Source organism: Pezoporus wallicus, unplaced genomic scaffold (assembly GCF_028554395.1).
Source record: "Pezoporus wallicus isolate ANWC-B61680 ecotype Strahan unplaced genomic scaffold, APGP_CSIRO_Pwel_v1 contig_4847, whole genome shotgun sequence".
NCBI classification, from domain to species: Eukaryota; Metazoa; Chordata; class Aves; order Psittaciformes; family Psittacidae; genus Pezoporus; species Pezoporus wallicus.
The window spans coordinates 839,275-863,958 of NW_026642717.1; the positions used below are offsets into that span (position 1 = coordinate 839,275).

Consider the following 24,684-nt stretch of genomic DNA (forward strand, 5'->3'; position numbering starts at 1 on the left):
GATTGCACTCACTATTGAAAAGGCAGTTTGCAGTGTGGAAACTTTCTCTCTCAAACATGACAAGAGATCTAAAATGTAAAAGATGTCCTGAAGAGTAAGTCCTAGAGGTAGAATGTAGTAAGGGCATGAGCAGAAGGAACAAGGATGTGTAACAGGAGGTATATTTTATTTGTTTTAAATTTGGGTTTGTTGACGGTATTTTCTGTATTCAAATATGTATGTAGGCAGGAAGGAGAATGAGGTGGCTGAGCCATGATTGTGCCTCAACAGAACTGAAAGATCTCCTCCCTTTCTCCCCCTCCACCTTTGAATCTCTTACCTTTGCTTTTTCTTTCTCTGAAAATTTAATGCCAGCAAGCTAAGCATCTGCTTTTTTAGGAGTCCAGAAGTATAGGCTGAGCATTTGCCATTTGAATAAACAGACAGATAAGGCCCAGATAAGACACCCTCAGTTTCACCACTTCAGAGACAACAACCTGTAAGGTATTTTCTAATCCTAGTACCAAGGTTTGTTTTGTTAGCATTCCCAGGACCCAAATAAGATAAGGTTTTATCTCCGTACAGCACTGTCTGACAAGGATTCCCCAGTGAATAATGTCAGATCGACTGTTTTTCTCAGCTACTAGTGAAATTGAGCATGTTACAGGGTGGAATATGGCATGTATTCAAATGATGCATCACAGCAGTCAACAAACATTAAGGCTAGGAAGTATGGTTCAATTTGGAAGTGAAATATGGGGTTTAGGTGAGCAGAAGGCAATTGAATCGTACTAGGATTTGGGAATGAGATGCTCTTTGTGAATTTTACAGGCAGGCTGTTGTGTTTTTTAGAGGAACAAGTAGACTTACTCTGTTTTGCATTTTCAGTGCAAGCTCTGAAGAGAGAAATGGGAGGTTTATTCCAGGACTTCTGTGCAGTCCTGAATTTTCATCTCTCCCACTTTGATGGGGACCGACGGCAAACACCTCTAAGTCCCAGCACAGTCTAACACTATTAAAAGCCATGTCCTTGGGCACTTTATTTACTTTGATAAAATAAATAAGTAGGAGCAGCTGTACTTAGTCAAACTACAGATCCATCTAGCCCGGGCTTGGTTTGTTTTAAAAATGAGATACAAGTTCTCTGAAAGAGCTTGAGAGGAGGCTTGTGTGGTTGTTTAAAGACTTAAATGAAAAGTATCAGGCATATCTCTGGGAAGCATGTTTCAATTTACTGGGGAAAGACACCATGAGAGCCACTGGCAGTTGCTTTGAAGCCAGATTAAAATCAACTGAAAAATTTGGCACATGTTCGTAGCAACAAACTGCCCAATGATGTATATGACTGGACATGGTTTCATCACTGTAAGGCAAATGGCCTTGGAAAGGGATGAGCTTTAGACAGCCCTCAAAGAAGTTTGCTACTCAGTACAGACGTAGTTGAGTGGAATTTAAGATCCTAGGATAACAGTTCAGATTTGCTAATAAATTTTTTTCGTCTTTCACTTTGCTTAATCTGACTTTTTAAGAGCAGGTGGTGTCAAAGTGTGTGGTTAAGTGTGACTGTTTCCCGCACAAAGAGGTCCTTGTACCTTTTTTTTTAGTTTACAATTTGTATTTTGGGAGGGCTTTTTGGGGGTTTCTTGCTTAAAGTTTGCACAATGCATCTTTCAGGTCACTTTAGAGTCAGTGATGAAGCTTTACAAGACTTTGTGGAGGAAAGTAGGTTAATTTGCAATTAATATGGCACTGTGAATTCCTTGCTGTGACCCAGGGACCGCTGCTAGCCAGGGGTCTACAGTTAAAATAGCTATAGCTGGGCTGAGAACAGCAGAGAATCACAGTACTAGCACTTTCAGTAAAACCAGTACATAAACAAGGTGTTACCAAACAGCTGGAATTGAGAGGTATCGGTTCTGAAGTTAAGACATGGTAACATAAAACCTTCAGCACTAGATTTTTGAGGTCTCTTGTGAACAAATAAAGTATTGTTATCACCTCTCTGCGAATGCTGGGGTGGAAGCTGATGCGTCAGATGGGAATTATAGTACAGGTCTGTGCATCAGGTCAGTGATGATTAAATCATCTTGTGTGAATCACTCAGCTATGTTTACCTCTCTAAATGCTCTGGTTCACATTACCTCACACAGAGGTGAACAGGCTGACCCGCAGCTGGCACAGCTGCTAGTCACGGAGCAGCCCGTGTATCTAAACCCAGAGCTTCCACCTTATCACTCCCCAGCCAGAGTTTCAGTCTCATTTTCTTCCCTCTCTATCTTTTAAGCATTTTCTTCCTTGTCTATCTTTTAAGCATGCAGGAGACATTGAGGGGATTTTCAGACTAGTTGCAACCTTTTTCAAGATAATAGGGGTAGAATGGAGCAACTCGCTGCCGTATCTGGTCAGTTGGTCCTGAACAACTGATGGGCTTTACTCTGTGTCCTCTGCCTGTTCTTCCTGCATCACCTCTGAGGTCCTGTGCACTGCCATCAATAACAGCTGCTGAGACTACCACATCCAAGAAGAAAGTAGACGTGGAGGCATGGAGCGGATCAGAAGGAGGCTGTGAACTGCTGCAGACTTCCAGTCACCAGGAGACTGGGGCACTTTGAGGGTGCTTCATTAGGAATTTTTGAGCTGTTGTAGAAGAAATTCTTGATTTAAAAATAACAATCTTGATACTTGAGGGTGAGATGTAAAAACTTTTTCCTGTAGCATCGTAATTTTGGGGCATCGCATTTACCCAAACGGTAGGCAAGCAGGTACCTAGCAAGACCTGATCTCTTCCAGAGAGTGTTAATCAGTCTTGGCAGATGGGAGCTGTGAGTTTTCAGGACCTCAAAATCCAGCCATCTTGGTTTTGGTGTTGAAGCAACTATGTTTAGTTATGTATCTTTTGCACCTAATCCATATCATTCCTTGCAGCAGCTGCTCGTCATTTCAGAACAACACTTTAGAGAAATGGAAGTGTAGGTCTCAGAGAGATTTCACAGGTGTGACCCAGGATGGATTCAGTGGTGGTATTGTATTCTCAGTGCTCCCTTCTGCTCCTGCAGTGTCAGATACACCTCCCGAAGCCAGTGCTGAAGTGGGTTTATGGGGGTAGTACAATAGAAAGGAGACCATCCAAATAAAAGAATTGACCCAGAAAGGGACCTGAAGAGTGCTAATAGTTTAAAAGAGAAGTGGGCATCCAGTGTATTGTGCATTAAACACGTGGTAATGCTCTACTTGAAATCTGCTTGTGATAAGACCAAATTCCCTAGTCTGTGCATATACATCTTTATGTTCCCAAGATGGGTGGGGATGCAGGCTGTAATAGTGTTTCAAGGTAAAAAAAAAAAGTAGATTTGAAGAAATGTCCATTCCGTGCAGTTCTCAGTTTCAGGAGAAGATGCCTTAGATGAAGTGGTCCAGGATTTTCATCAGACAGTCAGCTAAGAGGCTGAGGCTAGGTTTTTGGCTGTGTAAAGCTTCTGCGTGTGGGAAATGTGTTGGGTTTTTGCTTACCTTTGAAATTCAGCCTGTGTTCCTCTGTTTCAAGGGCTTGCAGCTAGTAAGAAACTAGTCTTAAGCAACTCTGAAAGCAAAATACATTTCCATCTCTGACCACACAGCAGTAGTACAGCATGCCTAGCCGCTTCTCTCCCCCGATACACAGGCAGAGAAAATTTCCTTGTCAGGGGATTCTTGGTCAAGTTAAAACAGAGTAAGTTCAATTTATTTCCTGTTTCTTTCAAAGGACAGGGTAGGAGCCAGTAACCTTTCAAGACAGGAAAAAGCTGGGGAAGGACAAGTCCTGACAACTTCCCTTCTGCTTTCCACAGAGACTAGTGCTCATTTCTGCTTCCAGGAGGCAAAAGTGGGCTAGAAGAGGACAGGTTTCCAGCCATTCCATCTGCCTGTTGAATTGAACTATTTTTTTCACCTGATTTTTATCTGACTGCAGATTTCCATGTTCCCCCATGTATGGCTTTCTGTATATGGTGTTTTAGTCTGGACATAAAGGCAAATCAAGCAGTTTCTGTCTGTTCCTTGAACTTGTTAGTTTTGAAGAGACTGGATACGTCAAACTAAGGTCATGTTTTAAATGTCTGAATTAATTTGTCAAATTCAAGGCACAAAAAATAAGAGTTGCCTGTCTTCTGTAAAAGCCATCTATTCTTGTCATTTTTGTCTGATTTGTGTAAGCAGTAGCCATTAAGGACAAATAATATCTATACCACTGTCCAAGGAAGTGAAGAATGAAGAGGTGTCCATGATGTATATAGGCATTGGGGTATGCTACAGAGAAGCTTGTTCGCATTTACAAAGTCGTTAAAGCATTCAGAAAGCAGAAACCATTGCTTTCAGTACTAGCAGAAACTTTTCAATCATTGACTCCCTTTTCTTCTTTCCCTGTCGTCAATATATCTTGCAGTTGGAGGACAGAGAACAACACCCGGTAAGAGCTACCACGGGCTTGGTTTAGTTTCCTTCCTTTTCAAAGATGAGCCTAATCCTTCTCTTACGGAATTTATGATTATGGGTGAGGTTACAGTCCAGTTCTGAAACTGGTTTTCTGCAGAGGAATTGCGTAGCTACAGGGGGTCTGAGAATTCATGGTCATTTCTTGTTACTGTGCTTTGTACCTCTTGGTTGAATGGTAAGGTGGTAGTAAAGCCCCCTATAAATATTCTCTTTCATGAAAGGATGTTTTACTCAAAATAGGCTTTTCTTTTCCCAAGCTGCTCTGATTGCACATAGAGGTAAAAAAAGGGTCAGGTGTCATGTATGTTCTTGAGAGGCTTCAGAGGTGTCTTTGTTGTTGTAAAGGGCAGATGAAATCAACATTGTTATAACTATTTGACCAAATTATTTCCCTCCTGATATTAAAATTTCTAAAAGACAAGGTTTTCATGAGGCCTTTTTGTAACTCATTGTCTGCGCTATTATTTTTTAATATTATTAATTTAAGGGAAGGGGGAAAGTTGTTCCATTTGCAGCTTGCAACCCTTGTCCATCTGTCAGGTGGATGTATATTTACAGGAATTAATGAATGCCTGTTTTTATTTCTCCCCTCTCATCGTTTAAGCCAGCCAGTAACTCAGAACCATGCAACCGCTTGCTCACTCCTCCCCTTTCCTCCCCCCCACTCCTGGAGGGATGGGGAGGAGAATCAAAAGAAGGTAACTCCCATGGGTTGAGATAAGAACAGTCCAGTAACTAAGGTATAACACAAATCACTGCTGCTGCCACCAATAATAATAATGATAAGGGAAATAACAAGGGAACAGAATACAACCGCTCACGACCCACGGACCGATACCCAGCCCAGCCCGAGCAGTGATCTCACCCTTCCGGGTAACTGCCCCCAGTTTATATAGCGAGCATGACGTGCTGTGGTATGGAATACCTCTTTGGTCAGTTTGGGTCAGGTGTACTGTCTCTGCTTCCTCCCGGCTTCCCCTCCTCCCTGGCAGGTTGTGAGACTCAGGAAGTCCTTGGTCAGAGTAAACATTACTGAGCAGCAACTAAAAACATTGATGTTATCAGCGCTGTTCCCAGGCTGAAAGTCAGAAACACAGCACTGCACCAGCTACTAAGAAGGAGAAGAATGACTGCTACTGCTGAACCCAGGACATCCCCTTAGAACAAAGGTTGCATCATCATTGTCTTTGGAAAGCTTTTGGATCAGCTTGTCTTTGTGTGTGCACACCATTTTTTGGTACCATGCCAAGCACCCCATTGAGACTTTAGTAGTGATCAGAGGAACAGAAGGAGATTTTGAAGTTTGGATATAAACCCTATTCACATGACCAAAACTTTGTAAAACCTCCATAGCAGTCTCCTGGAGAGCTGGGCTCTCTGCTGTATGCTTTCCATGCCCATCTCTGCTGGGATGAAACAACTCCTGCCCTGCCACCTCTGAACATGAGGTCCTCCAGCAAATGTGGGAAGAACTTGATCTGTACTTACTCTTCAGGAAAGCAGCCATCCCTAGGCAGGCTGGCATTTCCTCACCCTCTTTATGCATGTGGTTCTGACATGCCAATGCTCTTGCTTAGTCCTATCAGCTGCATGTCATTCTGTTCTGGGGAAGGTGAGAGCAGCAACTGAAATGGATGCAGCTCCAAAAGGCATCAGCTTTACTCTTTTTACCCCCCAAAAGTTAGTCCTAGCCTTGGGTTTGTATGGTAGCTACTGCACAAGGGGGAAGCATCACTTTACTAAAAATGTAGAGCAATGAAAAATGCAGTGGCTGTCCATCAAGTGAATGTATTTGTCATTTGGTGTTTATATGGCTGATGAGCTCTCTCTGCACTTCACCAGTGCTCTGGTTGGCCAGGGTTCTTTAAAGGTCCCTGAGAAGCCTGTACAGCAAATGAAGGAACCTTGGCAAGATCCTGCGTTACACCGTGCCCTGCCCAGCATTCCTGTAGTTCTTGCCATTTCCTGCTCCTTACAACATGGCTGTGGCTTTGAACAGCAAGCACGTTTTGTATTTTTGTATTTCCCAAATGACTTATGTTGAAATGTCTTTCTCTGTGAGGGATGTTGCTGCGTGCTGTGGATTTGCACAGGGGTGAGGGATTTTTGTTATGTGTGGTTATGTGCTGTTTCATGGCTCTGTTTTATTTCCTCTTTCATCCTCCTCCTACTCTCATTTCTACCTGATTCATTAAATTAAATCTAACATAGCGGCACATTTAGACAGAAGAGACACTTGGCTATGCCAGTTCCCCAGTGGCTTTAAACTGCTGGCCGAAGTACTGCGAACAAACATAGACATTGGCTTGGCCAGCAGTTCCACCCAGCTATCTGTGTTTGCTCTCCAGGCTTTATACTATACCTACACTATTGGAGACTGCGGAGTCACAGCCTGTGTCTCATTGTTATGCATGGATGGGAAATATTCCTGTCTGATTTGCATTCATTAGCTGTTGGTAGTTCCTCTGTTGAGGTCTCTAGCCTTGTTTTTACAGTGCTTTTGGCAGTGTTTCTGCACTTGGTGTGTGAATTTTTATGATCTGTTGCATGTTATTCATGCAATTTCCTGCCCTGTAATGGTATCAGTTTTCCAGACACAGAGGAATACAAACGAAAACCCAGGAGCCAGCATTAGCATAAAATGTCCCAGTTCTGTCAGTTTGATTAATTTGTCTCTTTGTCTCCTCTGTATATGATAAGTGCTATTAATGGTTGCAACACTTCATATGTCAAAGTCTTTCTTCCTAATGACTTGAAAATGTGGTTTATTTCCCCCTTTTTTGTATTATTTTTCTCATTTAGCATTCCACTCAAGTATAGATTTATGCCATGCTCTTTCATTATCTTACTGGTTGCAGCACTGGAGTGATTACATATGGTGTAGGGTATGAGCAAAGATGTGATCCCAGGGGCAGCAGCTGCTGATGCTAGCCGAAAATAGATCCAGCGTATGCTCAGCACTTTTCCCAGAGGTCTTTTATTTATTAGGAACAGTCTTGGTACAGGACAGCTCAGACCCTCATTTAGCAAGATGACTTTTTGCCTTTCAAGAACAGCGCAGTGACTTTGCTCTATTTACCGACTGCTGTGTAATTTTTTTTCACTGCCTCCTATTGAAGCAATGACTTTACCTAATGTAAATTGTAATATAATCCTGATTTATAATGAAGTCAAGAAACGACAGGCTCCAATTGAAGTAATGGAACTTGACAGATCTAAGGTTTAAATTAAATAATCCTATTTGTAAGACAGCATTTGTACATGGTACACTGGTTTAAAATGAACTTCAGTTCTTCTTCAGCAAATCCTTTACCATTCTCTGTGTTGTGCCTTCCATAAAGGCTTTAAAGGGAACAAAATTCATTTGGGAATATCATCTTTGTCTTTGTAAATGTGTCTGGAACAATGCATTGTTTTCTTTCCCATAGCAAATTATTTCACATAACTCTTTAATTAAAGAGGAAAAATTAATGTGGGTCATTTATTCAGGGCATGCCACATCTAACCTGCTTTAGTGGCCAGAAGAGGCCAACTACGGAGAATGAGGAGAGGAGAATGCTGGAGGGAAAATAGAGAGGAAGGCTGCAGCTCGACTCTGCCTCCCAGGAGCAGGGGTTCATCCTAGCAGTGATTTGTATGGAGGGAGAAGATTGTCTCCTATGAGCTGTCCTTCCCTCACAGCTGGCAGGGGCAGGGGGGAGTGCTTCAAGTTGGTGTTTCCTTTTGCCTCTGCACCCCATTTTTTGCCCTCCATCACTGTCGTACCAGTGCAGGCAGCGAGAGCCCTGGGGTGCGCAAATCAAAAGGTGGCTGGCTGCTCAGAGCTGGCAGTCAGCACAGAGGTGGGGGTTGGTGGAACAAAAGGCTTGTAGATGAGGAAAAGAGACCAGGCAAGGGAGCATGAAATGCTGAAGAAATGATGGGAACAGCACAGAGAAAGGGCAGTGGGATAAAAACACCAAAGGTACGGTGCAGGGTTTTCCTGGCCTAGATTGAGGGAAGCTGTCTTGGAAGATGACTTCTTCCCTTTTCTCTCACTCAGCATTGCATTTTTGCCATCATTTCTGACTGCATTTAGTTGCTGCTGCCCCTCTCTGTCACCTTTCTAATTTTCCTTTGTACCTGGCTGTGATGTGCCCTCTTCCCCAGGAGCCTGATGCTCTCACCCTGGGCCAGCCTTGTGCACTCCAGCAGAAACAGCCCAGCTTGGGTATCCATCTTGATAATGTTCCACAGCTACCTGTCACCCTGCTGTCGCCCTGAGTCATCAGCTTCCAACAAGCCCTGGTAGAGAAAATGTCTCTTTTGCAGCAGTTGTGTTTGGGCAGTGTCAGCCACCATCAGCACTGTGAACTCGGTTAAGAACTTTTTCTCCCAGTGCTTGCAGGGAAGTCATAACTTCTATTAATTAGAAACCAACCCCAGTTCCTCACTGCCGTCAAGAAGGGACAGTACTGCCCAGGGCCACTTGTGAATGTGGGGAAAAACAAGCTCACAAAGCCAAAGCAGTGCAGGCCAGCAGAAGAGGCAAAGGCGAGGAGGATCCACGCAGCAAACATGGCATTGACATCATGTGGGCCCTTGCTTCTCATCTAGGGAGAAAAAGCAACAAGGTCCAAGAATAAAAGTCCATCAGGAGGTTTTAGAGTTGCTGCTGGTAGGTTGCACACTGCCCCGTCTCTCTTCTCTGACAGGCGTGCGCATGGCTACAGGCATGGCTTTCTGTTCATTTGGAATTAATGGGATTACATAGAGCAGAAAAGGAGGTGGGGTACTGATTTCTGCAAGCACGGAGTTTCAGCCTCCTTAACCCTTAGAAAGATAAACAAAATAAAATAGCAAGAACCAGGATGATTCAGTATGCAAATAAACTGGTTTTCATTACTCAAGACACACATAAATGCGCACTGGTGACTGAGGCAGCAGAATAACACTTCACTGTTCATTATTTTATCAGACAGTAATAATTGTAGTTAATATTTTCTTAGTAGTGTCTCTGAGACTTTATTTATGCTTCTAATAATCTGAGCAGCTGTAATGATGCTGGCTGCCAGAGCTGTAGCCTTTTAGAAGCACTCTAGTGTGGCAATGATATGATGATAACAGAAATATAAGGAGATGATGATCTTCTCGGAGCAGATGGGGCTAATTCAGCCCCTTTCGCACACATTCACGTTCTCTAGTCTCTTTCTCACACTAGCATGCGTGGGTGCACGTGAGCATATGTAGAAAAACACACACACAAATAGCTGTAAAGTCCCAACTTCCATCCTCCTGGTAAGTCACATGTCAAGCTGGAAATGCCATCATTTTTCTATGTGATGAGTATTTCTAGGGCTTCTAGCATAGATGGCATTTTCTACGCCTCACTTGCTGGTTAGATCTTAAAAATCTCATTTATAGGTCAAAAAGGAGAAAGTCAATTCCTTGGGAGCAGCGTGGAGCTGGGCACAGGGTTGTGGCTGGAATGCCATTGCCCATCCTTCCCATCCTCTGACCACTGTGCTGCAGGGCACTCCTGCTGGGCCTGTGCTTCTTTAGGGACTGAAAGAGCCATTTGCCTGTTTTCGCAGCAGGTGTGATCTCAGCAAGAAAGCAAATACCTCTGTTTTTTTCTGGTGAGATTTATGGAGGCTTAGCTAACGTTTTGGGCTACCATGGGAGGAGTTAACTGCTCCTCATGGAGGATGGGAGGAGAGGAACTTTGGCAGCTCAGCAATGGCTGGTTCGCCTTGTAAATGTGCTTTGGTGAGCTGAGTGGACATCATTGATGAAATGTGAACGCACCAAGCAGTGGAACAAAAGCCACCATAATCCTCAGATCTGCTAGTAGCCATGCAGGAGCAAAACCAAGGTGAACACAGAAAAACTGTGTGTCCAAATACCAGAAATTAGAAGGCAAGGCAGGGGAGGAGGGAAGGGAAATCTGGAACTTATGCAGTATTTGGCAGGTTTTGTGTTAAAAATACGATGCCTGCAGGAAGCCAGGTTATTTTTACAGGGTTTCAGCATATCAGTTAATAATTGTAATTGCCTGGTTACCTTGTGAAGTGCAGTAGTAAAGCCTTTGATATTCAGTTCCTTCCACAGCCTAGCAGAAGCATCTCTAGATTTCAAATGTTCCAGTATTTGCTTGGCTGTGCTCTCTGCTACACAGGCCTAAGGATGCCAGTGATTTTATATACTGTGCCATGCTAGTGCGTGGTCACAGGTAATGCTGGAAGCACTGGCATCATCAGCCCCGTAGAACCCACAGCTGAGCATCCTTGAGATGCATCGGATATTAGCCAGCACCGTTTCCTGAGCCTGCTTCTTCTCCAGCTCCTTTGTCTTCTGATTTAGTTCTCTTCCTCAGACTGCAGCCTTGTGTTTTCCTAAATCATATCTGACAGAGCCTGCTTCTTTCTTTCCTACGCTATGCAAAGTATAATAGCAGGGCTTGTAGTGAGACGTCTTGCTGTGAAGTATTCCTCGTTTTTATAAAGTAATTACAGTGTCTTTAATGCAGTGTGTATTTAATACACTGGATTACATAGTTTATTCACATAAATGGATTCTGCCATACTTTGGAAAGAGGAGTATTCATGTAATTTACAGTCTTTGTAATTTTTCTGTATTGTGTTTGCTTGTGTATTAATTGCAGCTTCAGAAACTCTGAACCACTCCCCTAAGCACCCTCTGAATTAGCACATTTCTACATGTGTCTTAATTTTCTGCCTATTTTGGTATTTCCTAATGTAACTTGGAGGCTTCTAGAATTTCTTCCTTTGAGAAGTTCTTAAACTGCTTTTTGTTTTCCCTTTTTCTCCCCACTTTGGTTCATGATATGCACCTAAACAGATCTTTCACAGACTCTTCTCTCGCAATTTATATTCTGTGAAAGCTTTCCCACTTCCTCCTCCCCCCTCCTCACTGCTCAACACTTTCCCTTCTTTAATTTTTTTCTTTTTTAATCTGAGGGTCAGTTTAGTTTCCCTTTTGCAAAAATGCGGGACTGATTTTAATTTTAAATTTTAGCTGCACTTCGTTTCTGATGATGTTCTTGGGTTAAAATCTGCTCGTTTCTGCCCAGCTCTTCCTCGATGGTTTGAGCATGGCTTGTGCAGGCACCCAAGGAGAGAAGGTAGCATTTCTGCTGAGCCACTTTCCTGTGTCATGCCTCATTACTGCGTTCCAGGTTTCTTAAGGTGTAAGTTGCATTGGAAAAACAAATGTATTGCAAACTGCCAGATATCACAGCAGTATTTCCCTTTGCTTTATCTTCCAGTTCATGCCTGAGTGTTTAAACTGCTAATTAGTGCCACTGGTTTTTATGTGTTCTTTGTTGATTCAGTCGTGTCGTAGCCAAGTGGTTCCTTCAGAGAAAAGGTTACTTGAAACATCCTCATCTCTAATTCTATTTCTAACACCTCCACCCAGAGTCAGACCTCAGCAGCTTGAAAGTTCTTCTCCAATTTTTTCACCTATTCTTGCCAGCAGATACTCTCTTGGCCATGATTTTGATTTTTCCCTGTTCTTCAGCTGCCCTGGGCAGCCTCCAACATTGACAATGTACCACAAACTATGTAATTAGTTAAGAAAAAAGTGTTCTGCTCAAGTTCATTAAGATATTTTCTCCAAACAGTGGTACTTCAGCTGTCATTCCTCTGGTTTGATGCATAGCATTACAGGCAGTATACCGTTTGTGGTTTAATAAACTAGTGTTTAGATGAGGCTATTACTGCAGTGAATCTGGTTCAGAAAACCCCAAGTATGTGGGTGCCTTAACTCTTTAACGCTCCACCCATAAGTCAAGTGCAGTCGAGTGCTGACATAACCAATAATATGGGCATCGATCTGCTGGCTGCTTACGCCATCTTTACACTTGACGATCAGTTCTGAGCCCCTTGCCCCACTATCAGCACTGATGCACTTCTCGTGGTGTGATGGACCCAGTTTGCAATTGCTGCTCCCCATCCTTAAGGCGAGTCTAGCGTGAATGACCTCTTCTTCCTCCTCGTCACACAAGAAGCATTGTGGTGCTCCCTGAACACTGAGAAATACAGTCTTTTCCTTCCTTTTCGAATGGGGAGGGAGGAGGCCCTTTGAAGTGCTGCTCCTGAACGTCTGTTAGGCTGGAGAAGACAGTAAGAAGTGATTTGCTTTCCTCCTTAGATTTGTAAATACTGTCACAGGCCTTCTAGTGTAAATTTGTCATCTGGCCAAAAGTTGGGACTTTAAAGGGGGAAAGCTGAAGGGAGTATCTGCATGGGTATCAGGCACAAAACTGGAAGTTGGTCTAGCATTTCCGATGTGGCTTCTTTCTCAAAAGTGCTGCTAAAGGTTGTTAAGCATCTCCTTGGAGCTCTCAGCCCGATGCCTCAAGAAGCTGTTGTGAAGGATACACTGGAAAGGTACCAGGGTGCCCCTTGGTATGGCTTTGCAGGTGGCAGCTTTTTCAGTGGGACTTCTTTCTAAAAAATTAAAGAAATAAAGGAGGTAAATCAGCCTCCCAAAGAAGGGAGCTGCATGTCTGGGTTCTCCCATCGCCTGGCATGCATTCATGCCCAGGGGTGTCTGTCATGGTGGTGATATGGTGGCTTCCCACCCCTGCGGTGTGATGTGATGCAATACAATGTGATGCAGGAGATGTCAGACTGTCACTTGGACTTTGGGTCCCTTTTCTGTCCAAGTATGTATGTACTACCCGAAGTGGCAGAATGCTAAGCTGGAGCCATCGGGGTATCTGCTTAATTAAAAAGTGGCTTTAGAATGAAAACAAAGGCCTCTCTTCATCAGTCTTTTCTGTCTGCAGCTTGTACATTCCTGTCTTGTTAAAAGCTCAGACAACACAAATACCTGCATCTGATACTTCTCACCCAAGCTGGATTTTAAAGGGTGATTACTCATTTTAGGAGCTCCACAGCTTTATAAGGGAAATACATCCGTAAGCTGCTGGTGAGAGAACATTTAAATTAAAGAGGGGAAAATGCAGTAAAATACTGGCATGGCATTGGCTTACAAAAGTACTCTGCTATTTATTATATCTTTTTCTGACTTTTTCCTGCCTCCTGCGTGTTCTCACCTTATGTAAAAGGATCATGGTTACAGAATAATTCCTGGCTATGTGCAGGCTTACTTTGAGCAAATATAGGAAAAAAAAACCCTGATGTCTAGCGCCATTGATTTTGCACACTCCTGACCTGTTGGAGCCTAGTAATATATTTAAAATTTAAAACAGTTTTCTGAAACCAAATAATTTGAAGCTAGGAAAACCAGGATCTGCCAGTCTTCAACATCCCAGGTAAAAATAACTAAGTAAATAGCCAGGAAGTCTCTTAACTCTTAATGGAATAACAGCTTTGGTGACTGATTTTGGTTATCAGATTACACTCTAAAAATAACTTCTGCACTATACTTGCAATTGGCTGTAAAAGAAAAAGAATACAGTGTGTGCTAATTTTAGCAAATAAGATTAGAGTTAATATTTAATCCCAGAGACCTTCTTCAGGCTGTGGAAAAAATAGCAGCAGTTAACTGTCACTAATCTTATCTCCTGTTTCCAGCGTGTGTTTGATTATATAAGTTGTGCTGTTAGGAACACGCTGGCTGAGTGAGAAGTTAGTAGTTTGTTTGATACATCCTTGGGTTTATTAGACAAACTTCAGGGCTGAGGTGGATTTGGAAGGTCTCCACACACGCCTTTAGGCTGCAATAGCAACACTGAAAGGTTAACAAAGTGGGTACCACCGTAGGCCCACTGCAAAACAATGTGTGAATAACAGATTGATTTTGAGTTCTGAAAGAAAACGGTTGCATTACTTGTGTGTTTCTATCCAGTTGTTCTAAATTAATATTTAGTTTGCGATTTGTTACACAGCGTATGAGGTTTTATTCAATTTTCTTTTCTTCCTTCCCTACAAAATGGCCCAATAATTACATTGATGTTTGGAGATTAGAGATGGAGGCTTTCCAACTGTTTTTAGGTACCTGGTGATGAATTTAACCTGAAAATCAAAATACTAAAAATATAATCCATAATTTTACAAGCAGTTTTCATGCTTCGCAGAAAACCCATCATTGCTCCTATTGATTTCAAAAAGACTACTCCAGCACATAAAGATAATAACCTCTGCCTTCGCTCCTCTGTCAGGACTTCTGCTTTCCCAGTGGGGCTCCAGGTCTGACCATCTAATTTATCCACAGTTTGGTAGGATTTAGCAACTAATGTTCTGCAGATCTCATTGATTGAGGGGAGGAGGGGCCTCTGCCCTCCCACACCACCGCCAGTGAGCTTGTTCTTTGAATATGCCCTAGGTATGCTTTATTTGAAACAGTTGCTTGTACATTTGCTGTTGAACTTAGATGCTGTTTTCTAGAAGATCACTGGCACTCTGCTCTCATTAACACAAAAATTAGGCCTGGAAAAGCCTAGCAAATTAAAGCCTGCCTTGCCAGAGCAAGTTAGTTTTGCTCTGCAGTACTCATACATAAAGTATCCATCACCTTCCCTGGAAAGCTTTCCAAGATGTCACTGAACTCACTGTTAGTTTAAGAGTCAAGAGAAAATCCCTACATTTTCATTCTTCAAAGTTTCTTCTTTCCAATCGTCAGTAGCACCACGTAGCAAACTAGAGAGTTCTCTGTTCTTGATGATCGTATGCATCAGATTACAGTAAACATTCTCTTGCTCCATTTTAGATACTGCCTTGCCAAGTTTTACATTCCTACATGTTTACAGTGATCTTTCCTTGCCCTTAGTCACTTTTCCCCTCTTTAAATTGAACTCAGACTTGCTGGCATTTTGCAGGGATTGACCTTCCCCACTCCATATGCAGCTTTTCATACAGATGCCATTCGGAGCAGAGTTACCAGACATCTATGTTTCCCTTGGAAATAACCTTTTTTTCCCCCTCTAAGAAATACTGTCTGTGCAGAACTGGAGGATTTTGTCTATTTGTCTGGGATTTTGAGACATCTGGAAGTCTGGGCAGCAGCTAACGAGCAGCACTGATGAACTCTGCAGCGCACAGTGAGTCCAGCCTGTCCTCAGAAATGTCAGACCTTTGCATGTGCTCAGAGGCCAAATCCCGTGTGTGGGCAATGCAGCCAACACAAAGGTTTCCACGCTCGATCGGCTGTCATGGAGGAGACCACGTACAATGGGGAGCCAGAGGGAGTTCACCCACAGTGCTGTGTCTCCTGTGGTGCCTGTGGGTGTGTGTACAACTGCCTTTAAATAGAATCTCTGCCATAGGAGTCCCTTAACGAAAATACGATGTTCCTAACATGAAAGTGAGGTAACCCTCCTCCTAATTTTAGAACAACTCATGCCCAGTTTTAGAAAAATGCTGTGCTAAAAGTGTTCTATATTTGCATCTGTAATGCTGCCTTCTTTACTAGCATTCCTCGTTGCTGACTCTTGTCTCAGCTTCTTATTCTGCCATCTGACAGTGATCAATATTGTTTTCCTTGAGTTAGCCAGGTTTTCGTCAATGATATAATGCCAACCAAAGAAGAAGGGAAGGCAGAGAGTATAACAACACAAATATTTCTTCAAAAGGGAGAAGCATTACCCGGAATGCATCGAGAAAATGTAATGACAGATGATGGAGGAAAATAAGAGCAGGAAGATTTCCTCACAGGGAGGTTTCAAGTAGAGTCTGGCAATGATCTCCCAAAGGAAGTAGTGGAAGTCTGGTGTCTTAAATCAATTAAAACTAACCAGAGCATTGCACTCCACAGACTCTGTAAGAAGAAAAGCAGTGTTGGACTGAACTAAAATAGATTTTGCATGCTTATTTTCTGCAGGGCTTCTGTCTGTATTTTGCTGGTAAATTCAATATGGCTAATGCTGATTAACAACTCTCTTGATGGTGATTATATCACTGCATTATTTCCAGCCCATTCCTCAGTATCATACATTCATGAGGGCATGGATGTACTCGGCTAGCACAGTCTGGAAGGCAAGCGGCACATAAAGGACTGGAGAACTTTCTTTCACCTTAGCAGTGGTCAGGCTTGTTATCACCACAGTGTTGAATCGACGTAGACCTCCGTAGCATGTGCTGAGCATGGTGTACCTGTAGCAGCACAGCTGCATGTGTATCCCTGGTGCTTGATCTCCTGGATTGCTGTAGAGCAAGAAGAGGTGCCAGATGGCTTAGGTAGGGTTGCAGTACCCATGTCCTCTGTGCGCTGCTGTGCAGATGGGTTTTAATGCATACAAGACCAGCTGGGAACAGGAGCAAGACAAAATGATTCATACTTAGACTTGTCATGTTTCATGTACACAAGAAAAGTCCTCTCCTGACCTGCCTTTAAAGATAAGGGAGAGCAGGCCTCTGAGAATCTCTGTTTTGCTTTTCTTGTCTGTGTGTGCATTGATGTTTTTATGTATGTTTTACCTTTACTGTGCCTCAATTTCTTGTACCCATTTACACAACAGAAACGGGTAGAAATCAGCATAAGTTAAACGATTGGAGAGCAGGGAAGCAGTGACTTGGAGTATGAGCTTGGATAAGGAGCCTGGTGGAGGTTCCCACAAATTGACCTGCCTACTTAAACATTAATGTACGTGGAAAATAACACTTAAAAGCAAACAAAACTGGGACATATGGCATCTTATTTACAGTGGGGGGGAATAAACTGAAATTGTTGCTGGCATGTGTTTTACTCATCCAGCAAAGGTCTCTCTCACGTGTAAATGGGGACTGTTATATCAGAGAAATGATCTGTTTCCTTCTGAAAACACAGATCAACTTGGTTTCAGTAGCTGTTTTCACTGGGATGCATCAGTCAGGTCTAATCATTTTTAAAGTCTGTTCCTACCTCTTCCTACAGAAATGCGTGTGTGATGGTAATGCACATGGCTTCGAAGCCTTCTCTTTCCTAATATATGGTGCTCATAGCCACACTTCAGCGCTTTGATTTCATCCATCTTGACAGAGTGCATCAGATATGGGCTGTCCCAAAGCTGGTGGGGCTGAGGCAGGGGACCCACCACGGGAACCAAATCAATATTTAGACAGCTTCAGGCGGCAGAGTTTGCACTGGTTTTCACACTTGGCAGCAAGCTTTGCATCTGTTTGTTTCTAAAGTTATTGTTCGTGTAGTTTCAAGCATTGGCACTTGAGAGATTCCTCCCTGAGGGCAATGACAAGCACCAGGTGCTTGAAACTTTCCCCCTTTGCATCTGAAGATCTTGAGAATGAGGAAAGTTGTGTCATTGGGTAAGATCTTGTGAGGTTAAATTCATCACCAGTGTTTTCATCGTCCTTCACTTGAGGTGTCTGCTGGGCACTGTCAGGAGTCCACAATGCAGTCTCAGGCTCTGTTCCCAGTACATCCAGCACAGAACAGCTGTAACAGCTGTCTTGCTGCTGTTATCATGGTTATTTATGGGCAGCAAAAATCTGAGTCAGTGTGGGAGACAGCCGTGCTGTGGGGTGGTCTGAGCCAGCCCGGGGCTCTGCAGAGTGCCTGTGCTGGGGCCGCAGGCTGGCAGGTGAAACCCTGGCCGGGCACAGCGAATGATTGTCATTTGCTTTCCAGTCGTTCCACCTAGTGGCCAAGGGACACAACTGCCAGGAGAGCTGGGTTGATTCTTCAGAGTACCTCCTCATCGAAAGGAACCCAAAAACCCCAGACAGTATGTATGGCTTCTCCTACAGTCTGTGCTACTGTGGAGCTTGCAAAATGTGTAGGCATATGTAAGCCCCCACACTGAATATCTTATAAAAGAGAAACATCGGCCTGCAAGGAGCTCATTAAGTTCCCAAGCAATTTTGTTCATCATGCTGCATAGATAAAATGCAGATAGGCCTTTATAGTGAGCTCATAATCTAACAGATAGGCAGAAAGTGTAACACTGATAAAGCAGAGATCTGTTTAATAGCCAGCTGTAAATCTAGGCAATTCTGAACCAGAGGCGTATTGTAAAAGGATGTGCAAGTGTGTAAGTATCTGCATGAAAATGCACTGTTTCTTGAAATAGCAGATACGGTGGTAATATGTGTGGAAGAGCTACTGGGAGCAGTTGTCGAGGTGTTTTAAAATATTGTTCTCTCCATCACCACTTGTGGTGTCTTCATAATCCACCATCACGACTACACATCTATGAATAACAAAGGCTTTTTCCTGGAAGTCAGGATTGTCTATAAAAACTGTGAGCTCTTCCATTGGTCCTGAGGCAGTGTAGGCAATTTATAAGGTTTTAATGAATGAACCAAGTCATTCACTCAGATTTATGCTAATCACAAATAAGACCATCACAAATTTGTGGCCTGATTCTCACTGACCTCTTGAGCAGCTTCTTGTGCAGTAGCATGAATTCAGTTGGAAGGACAGGGAAAAGCAGCTCACCTTTGAGGTATCGCATTCCTACTTGATAAGATATCCTTCTGAGGAGCTGGGAAATGCGAGTTTGAATCCCTGGGGAATGGACCTTGTCTTCTACTTTCTATGTCTCTTCTGATCTTTAGGCCATTTTACAAAAAGGGGACAGCAGTGCTTCCTCTTCTTGTTGGTTTTAAAAGAAGAAACTGAACTGGGCTCAGTTGTATCAGGAGGTTGCTTTCCAACCTCACATAAGCATGAAGGCATTTGGCCTTTTTAAATCCCATCTAAATGCCTTTCCTTTGTATGCAAAGCACAGGGAACTTAGATTCATGAACACCACTTGCAAGCAAGGCAAGAAGGCATCTTCGTGAATCAAGACTGAAATGACTTGTCAGGGTCATGTAGAAGGTGGTTAGTGCAATGGGAAATTGAGTTATGGTCTCTCAACTTAGTGGCCAAACCACTGAATCTCCGTCTTGTGGAAAAACCTTTGTCCTTGATGGTGAGCCCAGGTTTTGAAGCAGCCTCTGTCTGCTTCATGAAGAATGGTTTTCCATTTGCCTTTGCTTCCTGCCCATTGAGGGAAAAAATACAACTGAAGTTAATGCCAGTGCATTTTTTGTCAAAAAATAGACTATATCTATAGTTTACCATGTGGCTTGGCAAGTTATTTGATAGTTATGTGTGAAGATATCACTGAAAAAAAAATGGGGGGGGGGGAATGTGTATTTTTTATTATATGATATGTGAATGAGGAATATAGATGGCATGATGAGAAAAAAGGACGAGTAGTGGTGCATAACTCAGACCTGGAACAGTTGGTTGGAGATCACTGTCCTAGAAATACTTGTTACTCTTTCCTACAAAGAAAATGGTGGAAAATTAAGTACTGGGCTGAGACTCAGAGTAATTTGCATCACTTGAACTATGTATATGGATTTCTTTCATGTTAGCTGTACCTTAGACTCACTAAAATCAGGAACTGTATGAGAATAATCTCCACAGGATGGAAAAAAGAACTGTGGAGCCAGTACTTAACCTATTTCTTTTCCATCAAAAAGAATCAATAAAAAAAAAGGAATCAAAATTGAATTGTTATTTTTGTAGAAGTGCCCATCACAGTTAAAATAAGATCCACCCAAGAATTATCAGTGTCCACACCAGTCTATTTTTTTCCAGCCTTTCGTTAGAGAAGAGGCTTAGTTCATAAGTCCTCAAGATATTTAGGAAAAACAGTGTTCAGCTCAACCTGTAATGGTTCACAGGAGCAACATAAAGAGAGCAGTGCTGGTTACTGGATGTAGCATCATTGCTGGCGTGATAGAGTAACTATATGATGAAGGACCTGGGATGATAGCAAGAGCTGATAGTAACGCTGTCAATCTCCCCTTCTGTTTTTTTGCAGGTCACTGTCAGGGGATTTGGTCCATTGTTACAGTTTGCTTACACTGCTAAGCTGTTACTCAGCAGAGAAAACATCCAAGAGGTCATCCACTGCGCTGAATTCCTGCGCATGCACAACCTGGAGGACTCCTGCTTCAGCTTCCTTCAGACGCAGCTGCTGAACAATGAAGATGGCCTGTTCCTGTGCAAAAAAGATACCACCTGTCAGCGCATGCACGATGAGGAGAACTCGGATGGAGATGAGGAGGAGACGATGGAATCGGAGACATCAAAAATATCTTGCCCCAGAGAGAGGATGCACCAAGAACCCTTCAATTTTGAAACCACTGTTGCTGGAGCAGACAAAGGCGAAGGGATGCTGTCTGACTCTGACATGCTGAGGGATAGCAAGGACAATTTGGATAAAGATGCAGTAACACGGTACCCCAGATACAAGAAATACCAGCTTGCTTGTACCAAGAATGTCTACAACACATCACACATCAGTACCTCAGGTTTTGCAAGCACATTCAGTGAAGAGAGCTCTGGAAATGGCCTCAAATCAGGACTTGCTATGGGGCAGATAAAAAGCGAGCCTCAGAATGAAGAGAATGATGAAGAAAGCATCACACTTTGCCTGTCTGGAGATGAACCTGACATCAGGGATAAAGAAGGGGATGTTGAAATGGACAGGAAACAGCCAAGCCCCACTTGCGTTGACAGGCCGAAAAGTGGGTCCTCCTCTTCTTGCTTGCGGTCTTTCTTCAACAGAACAAAAAGCATAGATTTGGTTGGCTTCCCCAGTACTTCCCAACAGCACTTTGGCAGGAGTCCAGCATGCCCTTTTGAAAAAGGGACATCTCAGGGTGACCACAAAACTGATTACATCCCTTTCACAGGGAACTATGGACAGTCCCATGCCATGCAGAAGGATGCTTCCAACTTCACAGTGGGATCACCACTCAGGGGGCCCGGCTTTGAAACTCTCTGTAAGCAAGAAGGGGAACTGGACAGGAGGAGTGTTATATTCTCTTCAAACGCTTGTGACCAAGTAAACACTTCGGTGCATTCATATTCTGGTGTGAGCAGCTTGGACAAAGACCTCACTGAGACTGTGCCAAAGGGCCTGTGGGCTGGCAGTAGCCAGTCTCTCCCCAGCTCTCAGACCTATTCGCACAGCGGACTGACAGCTGATCACTTGCCGGGAAGGATGCGGCCGAACACCAGCTGTCCGGTGCCAATTAAAGTTTGCCCTCGCTCTCCTCCTTTGGAAACCAGAACCAGGACATCCAGCTCATGCTCTTCCTACTCATATGCAGAGGACGGCAGCGGCGGCTCCCCCTGCAGCCTGCGTCTTTGCGAGCTCTCCTCTTCCCCTTGCTCCCAAGGCCCCCGATTCCTGGCACCTGAGCACCAGGAGCCTGGTGTGGTGGGGGACGGATTGTACAACCCAGTCCGAGCCCAGATTAAATGTGAGCCATCCTATGGAACAAACTCCAGCGATGAGTCTGGGTCATTCTCAGAAGCAGACAGTGAATCATGTCCTGTGCAAGACAGAGGGCATGAGGTAGGGATTTAAGATAAGTACATATATTGCAGTCGTTGTGACCCAGTTAATTGCCCCTTGATCCTTTCAAATGACTCGGCATTTCTCCAGCACTTTCTTTGTTTATAGGAGCAAAGAGTAACTCCTGTTTATTCCCTCGTCAGCTTAGTGTGCATGGTTGACTTCACGTAAATAGGTCTGCTTGACCACAGAGGTGTTTGGCAATTGTCAGAATTTGGGTATGGGACAATGGCAAACTGCTGAATGATGAAAGTGCATCGATGTGCTTAGGAGCCTGCTAGAAGTGTCCTGTCCTCCTCCCTCCTTCACCCACTCCCAGGGCACAAAGCACTGTTCTTCATCCTTCATTTGCAGAGGTGATTCCAGCTCCGCTGTTACTGCTGCTGGTATGTCTTAGCAACCTCACACTATGCCTTCACTGACACCAACGGCCGAGCAGCCTGCTCCAAATTGCCCCTGCTTCATACTGCTAACAGCCCAAGTAGAGGAGGCAGGCAGAGTGGAAGGAGATAGAGGTGTGAGGTTTCTTGGAACAGTTGCATAGCTGCCCACTCTCAGCTGTGGTAATGGTATTCAAGTAGTCTTCCCTTTGTGTGTGTGTGTGTCTTGCATGTGCAGGTGATGGGTTCTGCCTCTGTTAAGTGACAGCTGAGATAGTGTTTCATGCCCGTGGCCCCACTTTGTCTGGTGGTGAACTTTAGCAGCCATTGCATAAAGGTTTTCAAAGACAAATTATCCTTTAATTTCCAGGACTGCTAGAGAATGGCAGGGGAATTGTCTGGGGCTGAAGAGCAAGCTGTGAGTTCCCATGCAGATCTCCTGTGAGAAAAAGAGGGCCTGCTCTAAAACTAGAGATGGCCCAGGTGGAGATGCTGAAGTGATGGAATAAACTGTCTGTATGAAGTCCCTAGTTTGAGGAAAGCCTTAAATGATGGAGATGTGTTGTGGAGCCCAGAAACTGAAAAACAGACTGGATGTTTTCATAGAGTTTCATCAGGAAACTGCATGACCTGAGAGCATCTGGGTGAAATCACATATCCTGCTGAAATTCTCCACTGAGAGTTTGTGCTTCAGCATGGGGAGCAGTGAGTGCATGTTTGGGAAGTTCACGTGCACTGAGCACCTGGTTTAGAACCAGCCTTAGTGATGGGCTAGGCACGAGAAGAGTAAAGTTTATTTTATCCCTCAATCCTTATTACAGCTACATTCCAGATAGAAGTGGGTGGTTCCTTTAGAGTCACAGAATACCAGGTTGGAGGGACCTCAAGGATCATCTGGTTCAACCCTTCTTGGCAGAAGTTGCTTGCTTAACTGTAAGGAAGGTTTGGGGAGCCTCAAGTGTGTTAATCTCTGTCACGCTGTGCTGGTGGTTTTGAGAGGACAGTTCTTGTTTGGCCCGATATCCTGAACTAGGGACAGTGCAGAGTGGAGAGGAGTCTCCTTGGGAGCCTGCCTGTGATACTGTGTTTAGGACCTCACTTGGAAGCCCTGTGGCAGAACCGCTCTGATCATACCAAGGTTATTTGGTGACATCCTGCTTTTACAAGAGGTGGAAGGGAGCAGGGAGTGGGACTGGGGGGAGCATCGAATCTCCAGCCACATGTGCTGCTTGCTCAGCAAGGGCTAATGCACAGCATGAGGCAGCAAAGAGGGTGGGAGGTTAGCCTTTTGGGTTTTGATGATTAATTAGCTGTCGTAATTGGCTAATTGTGTGGAGATGCTGCAGCAGAAACAAACCCGTAAGAGTCAAATGAGAAGGTTATAGGGGACTGCTGGTGGTTTCCTAAAATAAGTATGTGAATGTGTGCAGGAGACCTTGGATGACAGGAGGGACAAGAGAAGCAAATGGGTAGGAGGCCAGCTGGGTGTGCAACTGGCAGGCAGATGTGTGTTTCTCTGGGGCAGAGCTAAGAAAGGGTTTGCTGCACTCCTGCTTTTGCTGCTGGTTTCCTCCTGGGAAGGTTTTCTGCACTGTGCTGAGCAAGGTTTCTCCCTGGGACTGCTGATAAGGTGCTTTTATTTTCCTTTTTTCTTTTTTTTTCCCCTTTTTTTTTAATTTTCCCCAGGGCATTTTAAACAGGACTGCCAGGCATTAAAAATGTGAGGAAATTAATGCTCCACAAAGTTGCACTGCACAACCCTGAACAAGCCAAGGGTAAACAGATCACACTGGTGCTTCAGTGCAGATTTTGTCAGAAAAATTAATTTGTAAAGGTTGTTACCAATACAAGGAAGGACTTTACAGCCTCATTAAACAATGCTGTATTTGTACAGCAACTTGGGGGGTGTACCCTACAATCCTGCAAGATCCTCTGCTGTGGAAGCTGCAGTGAAGGATATGTTAAACCCGGCAGTAGAAAATAGTAGCAGGAAGGTTTGGTGTAAGTTGCTTTACCTACTTTTAGCAGTTTGGCTGCCATTAAAACAGCAGGAGAGGCTCACAGCAGTCTGAAAGGAACTGCTTTCTGTCCTTCACCTGCATGCAAGCTGCAGGGGAATCTTTCTCCATTCCAGAAATTGGTCATTTTGCCCATGCTTTCCTAATGACTTCCCAGATGGGCCCTTTGCCCCCTGCCGTATCAGATCACACAGTGTTTGCTGGGCTGCTTAAAAAAAGCACTGATAAGATAGCTTGGGGCAACACACAGGTGCTCACCCCTCCAGAGGTGGTCACACAGGCTCTTCTGCTGTAGGTGGGCTTTCATTTGGGTGATAGAAATAAGCTTGATGGACTCTGACCCTCAGTTATCTCATGGGGCTGCTCAGTTCCCCACGAATTTGGACCTTGCTGGTCTTGACTTGGCTCCCAGAATGCTGTTGGTCCCAGAATTAATGTCACAAAACATCATTTGCCAGTGTTATCAATTGTGTGTGAAGTAGGTGAAAGGTTTCTTCTCTCTGCTTTTTTTGGACTGTCTGCTTTCCTGCAGGTGGATGCTGTTCAGGAGCATATGCCCGAGTTGTTT

General features: G+C 43.9%; 1 protein-coding gene across 3 annotated transcripts in view; it reads left to right on the plus strand.

Annotated features, from left to right (window-relative positions):
• Positions 1-24,684, plus strand: part of BACH2 (BTB domain and CNC homolog 2) — a 185,861-nt gene that overhangs the window by 146,804 nt on the left and 14,373 nt on the right. For all 3 annotated transcript variants that reach the window (XM_057432095.1, XM_057432093.1, XM_057432094.1), the window contains one exon: positions 20,174-21,718. In XM_057432095.1, coding sequence (XP_057288078.1) covers positions 20,174-21,718 — 1,545 coding nt within the window. The remainder of the gene's footprint in view (positions 1-20,173; positions 21,719-24,684) is intronic.